This window comes from Micromys minutus, assembly GCF_963924665.1.
Source record: "Micromys minutus genome assembly, chromosome: 8".
In the NCBI taxonomy this organism is placed as follows: domain Eukaryota; kingdom Metazoa; phylum Chordata; class Mammalia; order Rodentia; family Muridae; genus Micromys; species Micromys minutus.
Genome location: NC_137977.1, coordinates 56,520,394 through 56,544,078, shown reverse-complemented (window position 1 = coordinate 56,544,078; position 23,685 = coordinate 56,520,394). Strand labels below are relative to the sequence as shown.

At 34.7% G+C, this 23,685-nt stretch overlaps 1 protein-coding gene across 1 annotated transcript in view; it reads left to right on the top strand.

Annotated features, from left to right (window-relative positions):
- Positions 1-23,685, top strand: part of DCC (DCC netrin 1 receptor) — a gene marked incomplete at both ends in the record, with an annotated part of 1,062,613 nt that overhangs the window by 502,576 nt on the left and 536,352 nt on the right. The window contains 2 exons of the mRNA XM_080920225.1: positions 19,834-19,984; positions 21,289-21,425. Of these exons, the coding sequence (XP_080776351.1) occupies positions 19,834-19,984; positions 21,289-21,425 (288 nt within the window). The remainder of the gene's footprint in view (positions 1-19,833; positions 19,985-21,288; positions 21,426-23,685) is intronic.

The window sequence follows — 23,685 nt, the reverse complement described above, 5'->3', positions numbered from 1 at the left end:
TGAGTTACAGTTCAGCTGGGGATATAGAATAAGATACCTGAAAACAACAACAATAAAACAATTTAAAGAAGCAAAACCAAAATAAGACTGTTTTGGAATTATTAATCATTAAAAACACTGTTTTTCTGTAGTGCCTCAAGTCCTATGCTGGCTAAGCGATATATTACATCTGTGCTAAAGTGAAAATGTAAAACTTTACAAGCACATTTATTACCATTACCTGGTAAAGTATTTATTGATTTATTCATTGTCTTTGCAGTAGTGGGGGTTATACCTAGGGCTTCTGACATCTAGAGTAAAAGTTATATCACTAATTGGAATCCTTGCCCCTTCTTTCTTTTATATTTTGAGACAGGGTCTCACTAAGTTGCCTACGATAGACTTTACCTCACCCTGTGGCCCAGACAGTACTTGAATTTGGAATGTTCTTGCCTCACCTTTCCAATTACCAGGTTAGAAACATCTGTCCCACCCAAACCTAAGTCAATTTCCATATGTATGTTGACAGGGGATTATCTGATTCTAAATAATATTGACTTTATAAACTTATTCAAACTCATGGAATACATTTCCCGTCATAATTATCAACAAACCACAAAGCTCTGTCAAATTCTCAATTTAATAAGTTAGTAATAGTAAAGAGATCTAGGTTTTTATACTACAACCCACAACATTTTGACTAACTCCTACACTGCAGCCATTGGTTACAAAAGAAAACATAATTGATAAAATACCGGAAAGGAAGTTTATAAAGCAAATAGATTATGCTGTGAGCAACACAAGTCAGAATGATCTCTCACTGTGTATGAAAGAAGCATCATTTACTTGTCCTGATGATCAAACAGTGTTTAGCAACTGAACAGAAGGAACAAGAGGAGTGGGAGGCTGAGGAAACTGCAGAGGTTCTGCTAGAGGGGATTAGAACACAGGAGTGGTAGCAGAGGAGGCAGACCAGAAGAGAGGGAGTTAATCCGAGAAGGGCAGGTAGAAATCATCATGATAATCACACGGGTAGAAATCATCATGATAATCACACAGGGAGAAATCATCATGATACTCTTGCAAAAAAAAAAAAAAAAAAAAAAAAAAAACCTGACCAGGTGCTGCTCCTATGGGGGCATAGAAATGGATTAAGAAATTAAGGTGATCTCCATATTGTTAAGGGTAGGTGTTGTGACTTCAGAGGGATGAGGTGCCATCAGGGTTCAGACAGATACTTAGAAGTGAGATCTGAGTAGATCCAGGCCTGTGTCTTCTTCACTAAGCCAGAGCATCTGAGAAAACGGTTGCTATAGATAACATCAATGCTGTATTTCAGGAGAGGTTTTCCATGGTATTTCATTTTTTTTCCACATGAAAATAATTATTTCTTTCTAAAGTAGAAAAATTGGTAACCAACTTAATTTGCTGATTAATGATTTAAGACAAATTGAGTTTTTCCATATGAGTAATTATATGTTTTTGATAGAGTGAATTAGCAGTAAACAGCTTTAATACACTTAAAAAAAAGAATTAACTGAAGCAGTACCGGTTGCAAAACAGTAATGGGGACTGTATGACAGATTGAAGCAGCCAGAAACTGTGGTTGTAAAGTTGATTTTATTCGCAGTTCATCACTTATGAATGCCTAGCCAGAGAGCAGATTACTGAATTATAAACCTCAGTGAACAGTAGGTTGACAAAAGGAACTGGTCCAGGTCCTGGAATCTTGTATCAGTTTTTCTAATTGATCTAATTGAATTAGTCAGTTCATAATTCAATTTACTGTTTATTTATTTAGCTGTAGTCAAGTGCTGCTCTGTCCTCTATAGACCCAGAGTTATTTACTTTCAGTGGTTTGTTGAAAATATATTCCACCTTTATGTGTGAGAATGTTTATTTTATTTCAAATATAGTATGAGCAGTTTTTAATTCTTATCTTACTTGTGGGCATAGGATAGATAATTTCACAATATCATTAAGAAGATAATATTATATTCAATATTATATTTGAATAAATTACATTATTCTTAAAAAGATAATTATAGGCATTCATAGAAAGAATTCCCATGTTCAATTCCAGACCACTAAAATAAACTGACTCTCACAAAACATATAAATATTTGTTTTCTAGTACTATATGTAGTATTTACATTTACACTATTATGTAACTGATGAAAATGTTCAATTGTATTATGTCCTCAAAACAACAAATGTTTCATATATATATAATATATATATATATATATATATATATATATATATATATACATACATGTTATACACACACACACACACACACACACACACACACACACACACATGGCTGTATTAACTTCTTACAGTCTTGCAAATCTAAATCTCAGAAGGAAAAGTGAGGTGGCAGGTGGACACCTCCCAGTTTGCACCCCCTAGTGAGCAGCTGGCTAGCCAGAGCTGAATAGCAAGACTGTTATCACACAAACAAAACAAGTTGATGATCATCTGATCTTTAGGTTCTGCCTCAGCTGACTGGTCAGGGTGGTAGCTGTTGAAGATCTGAGTAGCTTTAACAGGAACTTAAAATTATCAAATCAAGAGAGATAGAGACATGATGTGAGTTCATGCTATTGGACCAATGTGGTTTTGAAACACCCAAACAAAGGAGCAAACTTTATAAAATGAAACCAAGTAAATGGAAAAATAAAGATACACCAGAGAACTCAACCACATTATCTTCTAATAATATATTCAGCATAATGGTCTGCAAGGGATAGCGAACAATACACTAAAACATACTTTTTAATTAACCATCAAGCTAGGTTCTTATTTTATGAGAATACTTGACTAAGATGAAGACATAACTTTGAATATAACCAGTAGCACATAAGCATCAATAACTAAACAAACATAAATGAAGAATGACACAGTCTCAAGTCCATCTATATTAGCGAGAGAAACTTGGCTTACTTAACTATGAAATATAAAGTTGAACTCACCATACTGAAAGTCTTAAATCTCAGGAACAAGCATTTAAAGTGAGCATATTTGTCTATACCTGGAAACATTTGCAGGTGATTAGGATTGAATATTCTGACATAAGTACAGACCTGAAAAACAGAAATAAGGAAGCAAATTAGAAGTATGAGTCATCTATTACTAAATATTTTCTCTCCTACTTCATGTTACTGGAAGTAAAGAATTTTCCACTCCATTTAATTCTTTTGTAAATGAAACTTTTGAATGTACTCTGTTTGAAATCAGCCTATAAACAGCGCTTGTGGCTTTTTGAAAATTTAAAAATGAATGAAATTATTACCTGTGTTTCTTTCATATATTTTAGAAGAATTATGTTAGTACATTATATTAAACTACATGTAGTACAGATTTTCTACAAATCATAATTCATCTGGACTGCATAAAGGAGTCTGTGCATTGGTAACCAAAATCTATTTTCCTAGATTTGACTCAGACTGAGTTAGTATCCTAATATATTATTATAAAATATGGTTAAAGACATGGATCTTAACATCAAACTAAGCACGAATCTTGGTTTCAGACATCCTACTTGTACAGCTTAGGACAAATTACTTAATTTAAAGCATTATCCTGTAGAACAAAGGCAGAGATAGGATCTATTTTATAGAATGATTGTAAAGATTAAATCTGTCAGTTCAAATACATTGTGTAGTCCCCAGCAGATACTCTAATTATTTTTGCATTCTGGAAGCTTCCTCCATACTAAATACTGCGATTCTTGTGGGAATATTCTTTTCCTGATTATTTATGTTGTTTTGATTACGGGTATACAAGCAGCCTGGGAGTCAAATATCTGTAATGTGTCTAGACTCCTCTAGTTTATTTTTATCAAAGGCACAGGTACATGAAAGGACTTTCCCTCTTGTATCTCATTACTCTGTGATTTCTCCTCCTGTCTCTCCATCTTCTGAGGTACTAAACAAGCCACCCTGGATTAAGTGAGAAGGAGAAGAGAAATCTGATTGCTAGTATTTGTTCTTCAAAATCCATTAGCCATTCATACAACACTAATTTCTTTTGCTCATTACTAGACTGAGGAGAGGTAGTGTGTGCTCTGACTTCATAAACGTCTTCACTGCCGAGGATGCCATTTATTAATTGATACCATGCTCAGCCCCAACCCTGCCTTTCAAGGGTTTAAGAGTTTCAGTTTGCCACAGAAACTCCAGTGTTTGGACATACATGACTATTGCAATCTTGATAAAAGAGTCAGAAACTGAGGGGTTTTTCTGTTTAAATTAATAAAAGACCCATTTTTCTATTTATGTTACTAGAAAACTCCCAAGATAAATGATCAAATGTCTTTCAATGTGTAGAGTTCACCAGAAAACTATGTGGCCTCTTACCACGTAGGAGCTACCATCTATGGAAAATCAAGAGTGAGTGAGTGATTGTGTTAAATTAAAATTAGATACAGGAGGAAAGGTTACATCTTAATGGATGAGAGACAACTGAGAAAGCTGCTACTGCAATGGGGTTGATCAACATCCCTCTGGGGGCTGAAGAAGTTCCTCAGTGGTTAATAGCACTTGTTGCTCATCCAGAGGGTCAAGTTCCTGTCTCAGGACCTATATTTCGGCTGTAAACTCTCTGTAACTCTAGTTCTAGGGTATCCAATGCACACTGAGCTAGGGAGATGTGTTGTGCACATACACATATACATGAGAAAAACTCAACATGTAAATTAATAAATCTAAAAAATAAATCAAAAATCATATCAATTGCAACAATAATTAGTATGTTATCAGTATGAACTTAATTACTACAGATAAATGAACATTTTCTGACCTTGAGTCTGTCTCTAATTGCAACTGGGGTAAGAGATCCATTATTCCGACTTGAAAAGGAAAAAAAGGAGAGAGGCATATAGTGCAATTCAGTCTGCCAATCATTCTCACGACACAGTGGTCCTCCCATCATCCAATTCACTAGTCTCTAATTTCCCACTGATGAAGAATAATGTCAGTTATTAATTATTTCATATTCTTCTAGCTTCCACTCTATGACAATTTACTACATTCCAAAAGATAAAAGCAAAAATAACCTTCTTTTGATAAGCCTCCCAATGGAGGAATGGGTGTTTCTTGAACAAAAGGATTCCTGTGTTCTCCCAAGCATAATGAATCAAACATGTGTTCAACTCCAATGAGGTGGTAGCAGGTAATCTTTTCTAATTCAGACATGAGAGTGTGTGGGGGAAAATAGAAACTGTGATTTAACAGTTCAAGTGTCAGAAAACCAAACAAAACAAAGGAAATCAGCAGAATACTTGTGTTTCTATGTTGTTTAATATGAATTACTTCCTAGAGACAAATAAAAATATATTCTGCTTTAAAGTGTAATACTTTTGCCTTCATTATGTTAACACAATATAAAATAGTACAGAACCCAGCTAGATATTAAAAGCAAGTGTTGGAATAAAAACTGCATTACTCTCCTGGAGAATTTTCAAAGTCTCTTTATATATATATATATATATATATATATATATATATATATATATATATATATATATATATATAGTATGAAAGTATAAAAATTTGCATATATGTATGAAGTATAAAGATTTTTTATTCCTTAAATTAACTTTGGCATATCATAATGACAACACTTGTAACTCTAAAGTCAGCTTTAAAAAAATTAAACCATTCTGAAAATGAAAAATTCCTTTCTTTAGACCTGTTTCATAATTATTGAAACAACTCTCACTGAGACACAGAAGGGACTCAGTCATATGGTAGTGAGATGAAGAAATTGTTCTCTTTCTTCCAGATCTGACCACAGAGAGCAGTAAAGGTGTGTTCTTAGAAAAAGTAAGAAAACATATGAATAGATGTAGAAATATTTGCAGGGAGAATGTCATGTTTAGTACCAAATTAGTATAAATAAGGCAGCAAAATAATAGAATCACAGAGTGAAGAACAACTCCTAAGAAGTGGTTCCTTGCATCTTTGCAGTTCAAAGCTCCCCAGTATGCATCCATATAAAAATATGTTTAGTTTATATTAGTTTATATTTATTTCAATTTTTTAGACAGGTGTGTGTGTGTGTGTGTGTGTGTGTGTGTGTGTGTAGCCTTTGCTATCTTAAAACTCACTTTGTAGAAAAGGCTTGCCCTGAACTCAAAGGGATATACCTACCTTTGTCTGACTCCTGAGTTTTGGGATTAAAATGTGTACCACTACCACCTGACAATTTTTAAATTTTTCTTTTTATTAAATACTTTCTGTTTTTTTTTTTTTTATGGTCTGCCAATATTAGGTTGGTTTTATCAAAACAAATTCCAAAGGATGAGTTGGGAGAATTCCATAGAAAAATTCACTTTGAGCTTATACCGTTGCATATTTCTGACAGTGTTAGTGAAATGCAGACCTACAGAAGGTGACTAGAATGACAATCAATGGCTTTGCCACCAAGAGGTGAATGGCAGGCTAACATGAAGGTGGAAAGCTGTCAAGTTAAATGAATTTGTAAGTCTTGTGCCTGAGCATGCTGTGCTCTTATGTTCCAGTTGGAATGCGCATGATAATCCGTTCAGGCTTGATATTAATAAAGCACACCAAAGAGTATGCAATGGGGAAAACCAGTTTTACATTCAGAAAACATGAAAACTAAAACCATTACTAGTTATTTTGAGAGTGACAGTTGTTAAGCTGAAAAAAACTAGTAATTTTTTTCTTGCTGACACAGATTCCAAAAATCTATAATTTAATTTTTCTATGCCTCAGTTACTTCTCAGCATCAGCACATAACTTATAATGGTAAAATTCCTCAGTAAGAGTTCTGGAAAATGGTCCCATTAAGGACGGCGTATCATCACAGGGTGAACACTCACTTCCAACCATCCAGAATCCTCTAACATCATGTTCCATGAATGATGATGACTATAAGAGAGTTTCCTTCTACTCTGAATATCAGCTCCAGTTAGATAACTCATATGGTCAAACTAGGCATTGGTGATAAGGGTCTTAAACAGCAAGGGTCTCTGATATATTAGGGGAAAATCTATGAATGAAGAGTGATCCTAAGGAGCCTCAGATTCCATTATAATACTTGACAGTCCCCCTTTGTCTCAGAAAATGCCACTCAAAACTACCTATTTTTAAAATGTACTAATAAACATTTAATCTATCAGTTGGGATGTTTCCCCTGTATATATCAATCATAGGCAGAGTGTCATAGATTCCAGTGGATCAAGGAATAACTATAGGAATAGACCCTTCCTGATTACTAATGATTAAACATGATTAATGTTTTACTGTTTTATATGATAAAAATAAAAATAATTAGGATGAGAGAAGGAGAAGGAAAAGCAAAAGAGTAGGAGAGGAATAGAAAGGATGTAGAAGATGATGGAGAAGGAATGCACGCCCCCACTTCCTATTTGATAGATTCAAAGATCTTCTTCTGCTGATAGGCCATGGGCTTCTTGGGTCTTCATAATTATTGCCCCTCTGATCTTTCTCTGGAGGTTGTCAAAGAGTGTTTCATGGATGTCTTAGTTAAAGTTTCACTGATGTGAAGAGACACCATGACCAAAGGAAACTCCCAAAATAGACAACAATCAACTGGTGCTGGCTTACAGGTTCAGAGATTCAGTCAATTATCATCAGGGAAGGAAGCACCACAGTGTTCAGGCAGGCATGGGTCTGGAGGAACTGAGGATTCTATGTCTTGTTCCACTTGCAGCTAGGAGAAGACTGGCTTTCTTGTGATTAGGAGGATGTTCACATTGCCTATCTCGAGAGAGACACATTTCCTTCAACAAGGCCACACATACTCCAACAAGGCCACAACGCCTAATTGTGCCATAGTCTGTGTCAAGCATATTACAAACCACTACAGTGGATTTCTGTGATCTGAGGGAACCGATAAGGTCTGACACTAGTGCTCTACTCTCTGGTAGAGTTTTCCCCAACTTCCCTGGAATGCCCTTGATGAAACAGTTACAATTATTAAATTTGATATTCTTTGTGTTTGTTTGATTTTATCTACTGATGGTCAAATGTAGCAAATGTGCATGAAGGATATCACAGTACACAGTACTTTGCACATTTCTGTGGTAATGTGAGTTCCACACAGAACTAACTACTTTTTTCGTTGTTTCCCCTTATGGAACAAACATTAGCTTGACTTGAAAAGACAAACAGCAGAAGAGTGATATCTTTTCAGACACAGACACTTGTGAGATATTTTAGCAAACATCTCAAACTTGAATGAGTCACTTGAGGAAAAATATTTTCTACTGGGAATGAAATTCAGGCTTCTTAGATAAAATTAGAAATTTGAGGAACTTGCAAATTTGGCTGGTGCTTTGACTGCTTTCCAACATTAAAAGTCAATTTGATGAGTTTGCTGGTAATAGTAACAAATGACTTTTTCTATAATGATACATGTCAACAGTTGGAAGTCCTGAACAAAATAGTGTAGTACTGCAAATTACCATTGACTGATGTGACAAAATCATAAATGATTCATTCAAAGTAGAAGACAAGCCAGATGACTTTTTAATATGAGATAGTACGGAATGATTATTGATACCATGTCAGATTCTACATTTCAACTAACTGTCAAGAGACTAGTTGTTGATATTTGGTATAGTATTAAAGGGATACTACTACAATTATCTGAAAAGTCTACCAAAATTTGCCTTTGACTACTATAAGTGTTAGAGCTTCGAGGAGAAAGTCTTCCCCAATGGAAGTGTTCCACTTCTGAATGAAGTGTCTACTGGAGGGCATGTTCAAAATTCAAGTATTACAGCTTTAGTCTAGGTGTAGGTGAGGTGTATGTGTGTGTGTGGTGCGGGGAGGGATGTTAGCCCTCCTGAAGGAAAAAAGTATCTGACAGTCTGGTCTGGACTTGGGCTTTTTATTATAGATGATGGTGGTTGGCCACCTACAACAAGAGGGGCTTGGTCCAGTCCAGTGTTCTGTTGGCAGAGCCATGTGGTTGGAGGTTCTCAGGGTGAAGTTGGCTACACACATGCCTCTGGATTATTTACATGGTATGCAATCAAAAACACCTATGAGAAATGTATAAGAATTCTTCTTAAAACCAGCTTATTTTAAATTAAGTCACACATTCAATTAAGTCTTACAAATGTAAGAAATCACCAGTATTATCCCTACTCTTTTTGTTGGAATATTACATTATTCTTGAAACACCCTCTTAGTAAGGTTCAGTTACCTTAAGAGAATTCTTTTGAGACCTCAACAATAGCCATCAGACTTAGGGCCTCTGTTGACATTATCATGTAATTCCCCTTTTAATGATATTAGAATAGTACCCTTCCAATCCAGAAAACCATTGAGGATGCTTAAGTAGGCCAAAATTTCCATTTAAAAAGGGAAGGGAACTCAGGAGGAATAGTCAGAGGCACAAAGTTGCTAGTTGTAGTTCTGTGCTTGAAGGCATCTGTAAGATTCAGGGAAGAACTCCGTATGACCCTGAAACAATTATTTTCTCCATCCCTGTTTACATTCCATTATCTTGGATTCTACGGATGCCCATTCTGGGGACTGACAGACCAGCTCAAAACTAAAATCGAACCAAACCAACCAACAAACAAAAAGACCAAGCCAATTTAGTTTCTTTTTAACAGCACAAACTGAACTGGGTTTAAGTTAAAATACATTATGATTGTTGCAGCCAATTAGAATCAAAGTCAGGTAATTTGGTATAAAGTCAGAAGTTTTACATCACAGAGGGTTTATTCACAAATGTTAACATTAAAACTTGGCACAGGAAAAAAAATTAGTTTCACTGCAGAAAAATTGTCCAAACTGTTATGTAGTAACACACAACTCTCCAAAAATGTTACCTTAAAATATTTTATATGTGTAATACTTTTTAAAGTATACACACAGTTTAATACATAAAAATATTATGATATGTCATCCAATTTAAAAGCACAAGATTGAAAATGAATATTCATATGACCTCCCTTTACTATAATGAAGGTGGGCTCATTAATTCACGCAAAAACATTTCACATATTTTACTAGGCCTTGAATAGCCATTGCTCACATAGCTAGAAAACAAATAATATTTATCATTAATTAACAATTCTGTACTATTCTTATATTTTTGGTTGTAAGCTTAGCCTTTAATGCCTGAGCTATCTTTGCAGCCCTAATTCTATCCTCTTCTTATTAAAGTCAGTTTAAACAACCAAAGTTATAGTCTAGAATTGCAAGGTCACACCAAAAGAAAATTTTCATAAAACTACTGCAGAGCCTAGAAGGAAAACTTCCATTTGCTTTTAAATATTTTCCTGGAGTTTTTTAGTCATTAACTTTTATGATTCTTTTTCTCTTTGTAAAAGTTCTATAACCCTTGCAACAGTGGAGTTTAAAATAACCCTTTCCTCCAAAAATACTACATGCCATTTTGAAAACCTTTAGAAAAATGCGGAAAAATTTAAAGGTGAAAATAAAAACCACCTGCAGTTTTATCACACAAAGTTAACCTTAGCAATGGTCTTTAGTCTCGAGATTTAAGATGTAGGCATGGTTTTGCCGATGCTCCTCTAAGTATTTGCACTCTAGTGGTGAGGGGGTAGACTATGAATTTGAGAACTAGCTCTCTGGAAGGCCTCATCATCCTAAGCAGTATAAAATAATTACCCAAATCAAATAAAAATAAAAACAACAATGACCAGTGGGCATTTGAAATTGTTTAGAAGCTTTGTATTGCTTTCATTTTTATGCATGTTTTTCTGGTGCTATCTATTTGAGAACAGCTAATAAAAGGTAGTGATTTATGACAGGGAACATTATGTTACCTCTTCTGGTTTCCTAGAGCCTCCCTTTTAGGCAGCTCATTTAACATTGCCTTCTTTGGATGGTGGATTTATACCCTAGGGAAGGGGGATGACTTGCATGGGGGATACTCTTTCAGAGGCAAAGGTTTGGGGAGATGGAGTGAAAACTTTGGGAGGGGGAAACTAGAGAGAGGCAACATTTAGAATGTAAATAAATAAAATAATTAATTAAAAAGGATTGTCTTCTTAACAGTCTGATAGTTGAGGTTGGGACAGTCACTTGGGCTTCTATTTCTCAAATCCTAGCAAATTGTTGTCTAGACGATAACGAACACATTCTTACATTTATTTGGGAAGATGCTACCCTTTAAGTATAAGGAGGAAAAGGGAAGAGGCAGAAGATGGACACTATCTGATGCCTTTTCAGTAGACACAAACTGTAGGAAATGACAGAAAACAGGGTGCTGGGTTGAAGAACAAAAATGAGTTCTTACAGACCCCACAAACAGAGCAGATTCTTTCAATGGAAGAAATAAAAGTTTACACTCTGGAAATCAGTCTAGTGGTTCCTCAGAAAATGGGACATAGTACTACCTGAAGACCCAGCTATTCCACTTCTGAGCATATACCCCAAAGATGCTCCAACATACAATAAGGACACATGCTCCACCATGTCCATAGCAGCCCTATTTATAGTAGCCAGAAGCTGGAAAGAACCCAGATGTCCTTCAGTAGATGAATGGATATAAAAAGTGTGGTACATTTACTCAATGGAGTACTACTCAGCAATTAGAAACAATGACCTTAAGAAATTTTCTTATATTATTGTTACATATATACATATGTGTATGTATATGTATACATAAATACTTAATTACAACCTTAAAAATGTATTCGTATACTTTTATGCAAAAATGCTTAAAATTTGTACATTTATCTTTGTTTCTTAAAATAAAGTTTTTCAATAAAAAATGAAAAATCATAATGCTTAATCTTTACACACCAAGAAAACTTTGACTATTTCCAGGTTACATCTTGTTTTACATGTACTTTATGCTCATTGTAACTAGTAAGATTTTAAGGCATACTATCAAACCTTTAAAAAAAAATCAAGTACTGACAAAAATGTATTCGTATACTGTCATGCAAAAATGCTTTTAAAATCTGTACATTTATCTTTGTTTTTTAAAATAAATTTGTTCAATTCAAAAAAAAAAAAAAAAAAAAAAGAAAGAAATTCCTAGGCAAATGGATGGATCTAGAGAACTCATCCTGAGTGAGGCAACTCAGTCACAAAAGAACTTTCACAGGACTAAGGGCCTCTGGAGTAAAAGATTTCAACAAACATTACACTAAAAGATATGTACATCAAACACAAAGCACGTGATGGTCTTCTGCATCTCAAACTGGTCTTTGAAACAACTGTGATAAATCTTCTACACAACCAATGCAATGACAAGATAAAATCATAGCAGCTCCTGACAGGAGAATCTTCATTGTTAGTGAGAGAAAAAAGACTGTACAGAAGGCTGGAATCTTTCTCCAAAGTGAAACAGAATTTCATCTCACAGTTTACCAATTATGCTATGAAGAATTGGACTCATCTGTAGCCAATACATTTATACTTGTAAGGCTAGAGAACGTGGTAGAAGAGGGGCAGAAAACACTTAAAAGTCAAAGGTTAGGATAAAGCACATTGAAATAACATCACTATGGGCAGTTAAAAAGCATAATTAAGTTGTTTTTGACATTTTATATCAATAAACCCAGTCAATATTTTATCTTCTGCCTTTGTACCTGTGCTGTATATACTTAGCTCTTTCTTTATGATCTTCAGTTAATTTTTTTCAAATTTATTGAATATTTTCTGTATTTACATTTCAAATGTTATACCCTTCCCCCCACTACCCTCTCTCCTCCCTCTCAACTTGCTTCCATGAAGGTGTTCCCTCTCCAATTACCCCTTCCACCTCAGTGCCTTGGCTGATAGATGATTTTGTTCTCCCCATTAGGTTGCAAGTCTTTCAGCTCTTTCAGTCCTTTCTCTAGCTCTTTCACTGTGGTCCCTGTGTTCAGACGGATGTTTAGCTGCAAGCATCCTCATCTGTATCTATAGGACTCTGGGAGTGCCTCTGAGGAAACATCCATATCTGGTTCCTGCCAGTAAACTCTTCTTGACACAATGGAGTACTACTCAGCTATTAAAAAATGAGTTCATGAAATTCCTAGGCTAATGGATGGAACTCGAAACTATCATCCTGAGTGATGTAACCCAGTCACAAAAGAGATCTTATGGTATACACTCACTTATAAACAATTAATAGTTTTTATAACCCCTTAAAATGTTCTCTAGGTTTTAGAAGTCTGTTGTTATCAAGAACAATTAAGCAGTCCTGTTGTAAAAGGTGGTCAAATGTCTTTGTCTACATCACCATTCTGAATAAATGCTCTTTGTTTTTGCATACAAAAAAAAAAAATGACATTATCTAGACTCAATATAACTACTGTCATTTTGAGCTCTTAACTACAATTATGTGCACTGATTCCTTAGTAGACAGGTTCTGCCAATATTCAGTCATACAAGTAGGAGGTTCAGAGTCCCATGGCCCTTACTGCCTTTGGTTATAAATCCTAGGGGTGAGGAATTAGTACCAGGCTCTGTTAGAGAGCTCCACACCAAATTGGGAAAGCCTAATTAAACTCAGTGGATGACAAAACAAAACACAAGAAATAGTTTTTTATGGGTATAGAGGACACAGAGAAGATACTAGGGAAAGGAAGAAAGTGGTAGCAGAGAGGTCAGTATGCACTGTATACATGTGTGCAGTTGTCAAATAACAAACCTAGTAAATAGCACTTCAAAGTCTTTATGTATTAGTACATTTTTAAATAAACATCAAACACTGACAGTAATTATATTGTCTCTCAATCAGTGAATCAATAAAGTAATAAATGCACAGGACATATTGGTGCAATTATATATTATCCAACAATAAGAACTACCCACAAAATGGAGAAATGTGAAGGCTATAGTCATAAGTTTAAAATAATCTAGTTTGAAAAGGAAGCATATACTATGTTAATAATGACCAATGTAAATATTAACGTTTCTATACCTATAACCTGTCATGTTACTCAGGTAAAACCTCAACACGGAGAAAAATGCAAGCAATTTTAATTCTCAAAGAATTGGCAATATAAGTACTGAAATTATTAGTTGTTCCTTCATATTTAAGAAAAGATGAATAAGTAAAAAAACTAAATGCTATAATGATGAATACATCAACTGCATTTATATAAGTTCAAATAAAATAATTATTCCAATATAAGAAGATTGAAATACTCCCATGCATCCTCTCAGATCACCATGGTCTACGGCTGGTCTTTAACAACAACAAAGACAACAAAATGCCCACATACACATGGAAACTAAACAACACTCTGCTAAAGGATAGCAGGGTCAAAGAAGAAATAAAGAAAGAAATTAAGGATTTTCTAGAATTCAACGAAAACGAAAACACAACATACCCAAACCTATGGGATGCAATGAAAGCAGTATTGAGAGGAAAACTCATTGCTCTAAGTGCTTCCAAGAAGAATCTGGAGAGAGCTCACATCAGCAACCTGACAGCACAGCTAAAAGCCCTAGAACAAAAGGAAGCAGATTTACCCAAAAAGAGTAGACGGCAAGAAATAATCAAAATTAGGGCAGAAATAGACCAAATAGAAACAAAAAAAAACCATTGAAAAAATCAACAAAACAAAGAGTTGGTTCTTTGAGAAAATCAACAAGATTGATAAACCCCTAGCCAGACTAACTAAAGGGCAAAGAGAGAGTATCCAAATTAACAAAATCAGAAAGGAAAGTGGTGACATAACAACTGAAACTAAGGAAATTCAAGAAATCATCAGATCCTACTACAAAAACTTATACTCCACAAAATTGGAAAATCTGGAGGAAATGGACGAATTCCTAGACAGATACAAGATACCAAAGTTGAACCAGGACCAAGTAAACCATCTAAATAACCCTATAACACCTAAAAAAATAGAAGAAGTCATCAAAAGCCTCCCAACCAAAAAAAGCCCAGGTCCAGACGGGTTCAGTGCAGAATTTTATCAGACATTTATTGGGGATATAACACCAATATTCACCAAGCTATTCCAAAAGATAGAATCAGATGGAATATTACCCAACTCATTTTTTGAGGCTACAATAACCCTCGTACCTAAGCCACACAAAGACCCTACAAGGAAAGAGAACTTCAGACCAATCTCACTTATGAACATTGATGCAAAAATACTCAACAAAATCCTTGCAAACCGAATACAAGAACACATCAAAACCATCATTCATCATGACCAAGTAGGCTTCATCCCTGGGATGCAGGAATGGTTTAACATAAGGAAATCCATCAATGTAATCCACCATATAAACAAACTTAAAGACCAAAATCACATGGTCATCTCACTAGACGCTGAGAAAGCATTCGACAAAATCCAACACCCCTTCATGTTAAAAGTCCTGGAAAGAACAGGAATCCAAGGCCCATATTTAAACATAATAAAAGCAATATACAGCAAACCAACAGCCAACATCAAACTTAATGGCGAGAAACTTGAAGCAATCTCACTAAAATCAGGGACTCGACAAGTCTGCCCACTCTCTCCCTACATATTCAACATAGTACTGGAAGTCCTGGCTGGAGCAATTAGACAGCAAAAGGAGATCAAGGGGATACAAATCGGAAAGGAAGAGATAAAAACATCACTCTTTGCCGATGACATGATAGTGTACTTGAGTGACCCCAAAAATTCCACCAGAGAACTCCTACAGCTGATAAACAAGTTCAGCAAAGTGGCCGGATACAAAATTAACTCAAACAAATCAGTAGCATTCCTATACTCAAAAAACAAACATGTGGAGAAAGAAATTGGGGAAAAGGTACCCTTCACAATAGTTACAAAAGCTATGAAATACCTTGGTGTGACTCTAACTAAGGAAGTGAAGGACCTGTATGACAAGAATTTCAAACCTCTGAAGAAAGAAATTGAGGAGGATCTCAGAAAATGGAAAGATCTCCCATGTTCATGGATTGGAAAGATCAACATCTTAAAAATGGCCATCCTACCAAAAGCAATCTACAGATTCAATGCAATCCCCATCAAAATTCCAACCCAGTTCTTCATGGAATTGGAAAGATCAATGTGCAATTTCATCTGGAATAACAAAAGACCTAGAATAGCGAAAACCATCCTCAACAACAAAAATACATCAGCGGGAATCACTATCCCTGACCTCAAGCTATATTACAAGGCAATTGTGCTGAAAACTGCATGGTACTGGTACAGAAATAGGCAAGTGGATCAATGGAATAGAATAGAAGATTCAGAAATGAGCCCTCATGTATATGGTCACCTGATTTTTGACAAAGGAGCAGTAAACATTCAATGGAAAAAGGACAGCCTATTCAACAAATGGTGCTGGTCCAACTGGCACTCAACATGCAAAAGAATGAAAATAGACCCGTTCTTATCTCCTTGTACAAAGCTCAAGTGTAAGTGGATTAAAGATCTCCACATTAAACCTGATACACTGGAATTATTAGATGAGAAAGTAGGGAAAACCTTAGAACACATAGGCACAGGAGAAAATTTCCTAAACAAAACACCAATGGCTCAAGCTCTAAGGTCAAAGATTAACAAATGGGACTTAATGAGATTGCAAAGTTTCTGTAAGGCTAAGGACATCGTCAAGAAAACAAAACGGCAACCAACAGAATGGGAAAAGATCTTTACCAACACCACATCAGATAGAGGCCTAATATCTAAGGTGTACAAGGAACTCAAAAAGCTCGACACCAGAGAATCAAATAACCCTATTAAAAAATGGGGTACAGAGCTAAACAAATCTTTTTCAGTTGAGGAACTCCGAATGGCCGAAAAACATCTGAGGAAGTGCTCGACATCCTTAGCCATCAGGGAAATGCAAATCAAAACAACCCTAAGATTCCACCTCACTCCAGTCAGATTGGCCAAGATCCAAAACTCAGATGACAGCAGATGCTGGCGAGGCTGCAGAGAAATAGGAACACTTCTCCACTGTTGGTGGGGTTGCAAGATAATACAACCACTCTGGAAATCGGTCTGGCGATACCTCAGAAAATTGGATATAGTACTACCTGAAGACCCAGCTATTCCACTTCTGGGCATATACCCCAGAGACACTTTAATACAAAACAAAGATATATGCACCACAATGTTCATAGCGGCTCTATTTATAATAGCCAGAAGCTGGAAGGAACCCAGATGTCCTTCAGAAGATGAATGGATACAAAAATTGTGGTACATATACACAATGGAATACTACTCAGCCACCAGAAACAATGACTTAACCAAATTCTTAAGAAAATGGCTGCATCTAGAGAAGATCATCCTGAGTGAGATAACCCAGTCACAAAAGAACAGACATAATATGCAGTCACTGATAGTGGGATGCTAACCCCAGAGGCTTGCACTCCCCCAGAAACAACTCACAGACTGTATGAAGTCCAAGAAATAAAGAAAACAAAAACTATACATATATTCACAAAACAAGAAGACTTTGACTATTTCCATGTTGCGTTTTGTTTTGCATGTACTTTAAGCTTATTGCAACTAGTAGGTTTTCAATGCATACTGTCAAGCCCTTGAAAAAAATCAAGTACCGACTAAAAAACATATTCACATGGTTTTATGTAAAATTTATTTTAATGTCTGAAAAAACAGTACTGACAAAAATGTATAATTTTAAGCAAAAAATGTTTAAAATCTTTACATCTATCTTTGTTTTGAAAAATAAAATCGTTTAAAAAAATAATTATTCCTAATTTAAACTATAGTAATAATTTAATAACTATGGTTTATCAAATATTGATTTATATATAGTAACAACTAATATACTATAATATAAGATATTTATGATCAGAACAATAGTGGCAGAAGATTAGAACCTGACACCGAAAAATGACCCCTGCTTGATTTATTCAAGTATTCAATGTACTGAGTATTTTAAAAGTATTAAAGCTAAAATATTTTGTGTGGAGGTTGTATGTTCTGCAAAATTAAAGTACAATAATTCGTGTTGCAATATTTGCTCCTTGGTTGGAAAATAGTTAACCTGTATGGTATCTCAAGTAAAATTTCCTTCAGATAGAAAATGAATTGAACAGATCTCATCAGAGTGAGACAGAGCTGCCTTGTGCAGCATATATACCACAGTATTTCTGGAAATGGATGGTATGGGGAAGGGTCTGAATGAATTGTCTGCCTATATAAGGACAGTGTTGGACAAATGCACGTTATGGGGATTTGACCATTTCAGAAATTACTTTCCTTAGGCACTATTATTTTATGAACTACACTTGTTTATTTGAAAAGTCACTTTTGAGAGGAAATGAGATATGCCACTATGTGATTTCTAAAATATTTGAGGCACTTTTTACAATATTTATTTAAGGACAATTAACACATTTAGAAAAAGAAAACTCCGTAAGTATTTCACTGCAAAGATTCTTGATGTTGTTCAAACTATGTAACAAATGTGGGAAGACAGAGGAAGTATGGATTTCTATATACAGACTATTAAGATGAAAATTACTACCCTCACAATTTCTTTTTCTTGTTTTATTGCTCCATAATCAAAGAAAGTGAAGTTGAGTCTGGCTATGACCATGTTCAAATAAATTCCAGCTTTTTCTCACATCACTCATGAGGAGATCAGCAGCAGCAGACACTATAGCATGGTTGTGTGTAATCCCACTTTGTGACTCTTCACTTCCCTCCATCTTCCATTTAGGATTTCATCATCTCAATTTCTGTGCATCCAGATGTTACTTTTGAGTTTGCAGCATTACTGACAAGTAAATTGTACTGAATTCACTTAGCTAAACAATACCCTTGATTAAACTTTCCTACAGGGGTGTGGATTGTAATAGGAATGAAGAAACTAGTGATACATCTTAAGTAAATCAACGCTGATAGACATTGATTAGGCAGGAGGCTAATGGTATTGAATCGATTGATAAGTCCCCAGGCATTATTCCTGGAACTTGGATAATGAAAATAGGAGTGTGATTTACTCTGAAGAGTATTTCTTGGGTGTTGACTTTTAGGTCTAGAACTTCTGCTTCCTCCATGAGATAAAAAGTCAGTGATGATTGAGAATGAAACTCCTGAATCACTGAGTTGCACATGTACGTGGAAAAACATAGATCACACATATACAGATGACATAAAGTTGAGAGAAAGTGAAAAGGGCTGATTCTTCATTCACCCACGGTCTTAGCTATAAGGACAAGATCACTCTACGAAAAGATTAATATTTGATAACGAACAGAAAACAAATCCACTGCCTGGTTCATTTTTAAAGAGCACAGAAGAAAAGTGAGAACATCCATATAGAAAACAGAAAATGTTTCCTCGAAATTGTACATTCTAATATACTGTTTATATTCAATGAAACCATCCTATTGTTTAACTTACATATCAATTCATGGAAGTAATTAAAAAAATAAAACAGCAATGAGTAAAATAGAGATAGTTACAGTCCAAGTAAGCTATGGATGTTTTTGAATAATAACATTCAGATAAGTTACCATAAATATTGTTTGTTTCTCCAGTAATGATGAATAAATAAATCCTGGATCTCAAATAAGGACCATGCAGCATGGTCCTTATGCCATTTGAAGTATACTTGTGTTACATAGTAGCTAAGATTATTCTACATTCTGAAAGTGGAGAATCCCTTTTGAAATTTCAGGTTTCTTTGCATGCGTCAACGTTTCTAATTTTAATCTCAGATAATAACTTTTGTGAGAGAAGGTCTTTCTCTGCCTCTTCTGGAATTCATAACATAGATGAGGCTGACTTCAAACTCCCAGTGATCCACCTGCCTCCAGAGTGCTAGATGAAGCTGTGAGCTACTGTCGCTGGCTATTCTTCGTTAATTTACATTGTATTAAAGATGTAAATATATGAGTCAAGCTAAAAATATTAATGAGATTATATGATGCCATGTTTTCTTTCCACAGACCCTGGCTTGCATAGGCAGCTGTATTTTCTGCAGAGACCATCCAATGTAATAGCCATTGAAGGAAAAGATGCTGTCCTGGAGTGCTGCGTTTCTGGCTATCCTCTGCCAAGTTTCACCTGGTTACGAGGCGAGGAGGCCATTCAACTCAGGTATTACCCATGTGGGCCCCCTTGAGACGTATATAAAATTGCCTCTTATAGGTTCATAAAACAATTCACACACACACACACACATTACTAAGCTTGACATGAAAACCCTCTCATATTATGTGTACACACTTTATACATAAAAGCACCCCCTGATATATCATAGATATAAGCAATTTTCATTGTCCATTATATTTCACTAATGGTCAAGATATAAGTAAGTAAATAAGTAAATAAATATAAAGAAAGCATTTCTTCAGTTTAAAGTATCACATTTCATTGAGAATTCAGCATAGATATTTCAGTTCTAACTGTGTCTCTTATCATCCCAATTTTTATGAATATACAGTAATGCTGAAGAACATGGCTCATGTTTGATTGTCTCAAGACTCATAGTAAGAGTTAGAAAGCCAGGCCATAGCAGAATGTAAACACGTTGATTAAATAGATCTCACTTAAGAAAACAGGCTCATTGATTAGAATAACTAGTGCACCCCTTTTAATACATTCAATTTCTCTGATTAGATATATACATGGGTCATAAATTTTTGGTTAAATTTTGTCCAGTTTAAGTATTTAGGCAACAAATTATCCCCCCCCCCTCTCTCTCTCTCTCTGTGTGTGTGTGTGTGTGTGTGTGTGTGTGTGTGTGCCATCACATTTCTGAAGTCATTAGGAATACAAGAAACCTAGTTACTGCCTCATTTTGATATTCCAGATGCTCTTAGCTCAGCTGAAATGAGACATGGTATAGCATAGAAATAGGCAATCTTTCACTGTCCACTACATTTCATTAATGGTGAAGGTAAATAAAAGCATTTCGTTAGTTTAAAGTATCACACCTCTTTGTAAAGTCTGCCTAGATAATTTTATCTGTAGATTTTTAAAAGATATTTTTATATCTATGGATGCCTAGATTATTTTACATGATAGCTGATTATAAGGCAGAATAGAAGGCATTGACTTTACTCTTGGGAACCATTACTTTGGCTTTGAGGCCCTAAAATTTAAAGTAATTGAATCAAAATTAGACTAGATTATTTGGACATTTCTTTTTAGTACTATTACTGTTATATTTAATCTACCCCATCTCTGAATTAATACATGGAACTTCCCCATGGGAGTTTACCTTGAATTAATACTAGTTCAATAAGTGAGCTACTATAAAGCCTTCATGACACAGGGATTCCATCTTCTTAGGTTCTATGATGTGAGGCGGTGTGAAATCCATCAGCAGTGCTGGAGATGAGCCTGATGTTCAGCTCTGTTAACAGGCCATTTTACTCCATGTGGCCTCTGTCTTACAGGTCTAAAAAGTACTCATTGTTGGGTGGAAGCAATTTGCTCATCTCGAATGTGACAGATGATGACAGTGGAACCTACACGTGCATTGTCACATATAAGAATGAGAATATCAGTGCCTCTGCAGAGCTCACCGTCTTGGGTAAGTGAGTGATTGGAGATGAGGTCACACTATACTGTCCAAAAAAAAAAAAAAAAAAAAGTATCACTAATACATTGTCAACGCTTTTCACCAATTGCTGCCCCAACTTATCAGTGGGAAATTAAAAGGTCCCACTACTCTGCACATGTCCCTGCTTTGCTTTGATTAATTGCACAGGGTTAAATGAAGTGTTTGAATATTTTCTCATTGATTAAAAGCCATATTTATTACCCCTTGCTCTAATTATTTTTGTGATGTTCTGGAAAGTCCTCCCCCCAAAAGTCTTAATATACTGATGTGCTGTATAACAATGAAGGCTTCCAAATATAAAACATGCAGGAAATAAGTGATCACGGAATAGAAGTTATACACAGGACATGAGTAGAAAAGGAGGTGATATTTGGAATCATATCTGTGGCTAAGAAGATGGATTTATTAATATGGAATAACTGTAGGTGTCATGTGAAAATAAATAACTAAAATCCAATCTATTTAAGGAAAACTTTCATAGCAAGAGTGTAACTTAAATAGCCTAAAGGAAGCAGTTGAATGCATGTCTTTTTGGAAATCAGGAACGCCTATGCCTTATTAAAAATTAAGAATAATGACCTGTGATAGCTCAGAAAAATGAATGTTATATCATGGTTTTCAAGTTTGTTTTATTTATCTTGACCTGAATTGTGTATTTTGGCAGAAAATACCTTAAAATTTTACCATTCTTTTTATTTTCATGTATACTACAGAATCTATTTTTGGAGAGAGGGGGTTGTTTTCAGTTTAATAGGACCTATATCTTTATATTGCTGGCTCTAACTTACATTTTAAAATTAGATACTACTTCTATAATAATTAAAAAGTATCAACATATTAAAATGGAACATGCTTTATTTTGAAATTAAAACTAGACAATTTAGTAAAAGAATATTTGCAAAATAAAGAGCAAGCATAATTCAATATCCTCAACTTTGTATGCAGCAGGTAAGACCAGTTATTAAGTGACATCTCTCATTGGCCATGTTGTCATTGAGCATGCATGGCCCCCTCTTCCATATACAGTCAACCTTCTCAGCATTTACCATTTAAAAAATTAAGTATGTTGTGTGTGAGGTCTTAGACTTTGTGTGTGTGTGTGTGTCTCTCTCTCTCTCTATGTGTTTGTGTGTTTCATTAATACAGAATTAGAGCAAAGTGCACATTTAACTACAGGTACTAGGAATATTTGTCTATGACAAAATTTATGTTTCAATGAAAGATAAATTATAACTTCTCTTTGTTTCTGTCTCCTGAATATTTTTTATTTAAGTAGCTTGAACTTATTGTTATACTAAAGTATATTTGAAAAAAGATCACAAGCCCAATTAAGTATTTACAAATAAGATAGTATGAAAAGAGTAGAGAACAATTTTAACTTTCATAAAAGTGGCAAGAATTTCCCCTACCAATGTAGTGACTTCTTACCACTAAATTTATGTTTATTATAACTAATTTTCTTTCTAAATATATGCTTTTAGATTACATATTGAATGTGTCAAACAAATTTATTTTTACATTTTTAACATATTGGCCAAGCTCTGTTTATATCTAAATATTATTTAAATTTTTTTGTTCCTACAAATCACCAATAGTCATTATATGACTGATATCTGTTACCAAAAACTTGATTTAATAAAGAAGTTTGTTGGAATCTGTTGTGAATATTTAATCTTAGCTCTTAAAATGAATGTTCATGCTATAAAGTGTTTTATAGTCTCAGATTATCCTAATATTAAGTGTCTCTGTAGCTGACTATTTATCTTAAAACATAATTTATTTCTTTTAGAGAAGTGTGTAAGGAGAAAAACATGATCTTTATTATTAATGTCATTCAAATGTATTTTCTTAACCTGTAAAAATTTAAGCATGGTTGTATTTTTCATAAGACTACAGCTCCACAAAATACAAACTTGTACTTATAAATCTTTAATAATCATTTTATCACACTCCTGTTTTGCCTTCTAACTTTTGATCTTTCCTGGCCTTTACTAGCTTTGAATATGAACCTTCCTAAACTTATGACTTTTTAAGTTTTGAAAACTCTAGATTAAAGGGAATGTAGATGCCCTTTGCACTAATTTAAGTCAATAAACATCAAGTATAATTTAAATTGTAGCATTTACCTTGCATTCTAATAAAATGAAAATAGTAAGTTTGATGACAGTCAAGGCAACAGGAAACCACTCTTTTACAAAATATGGGATGACATTGATACAAATAATAGCAT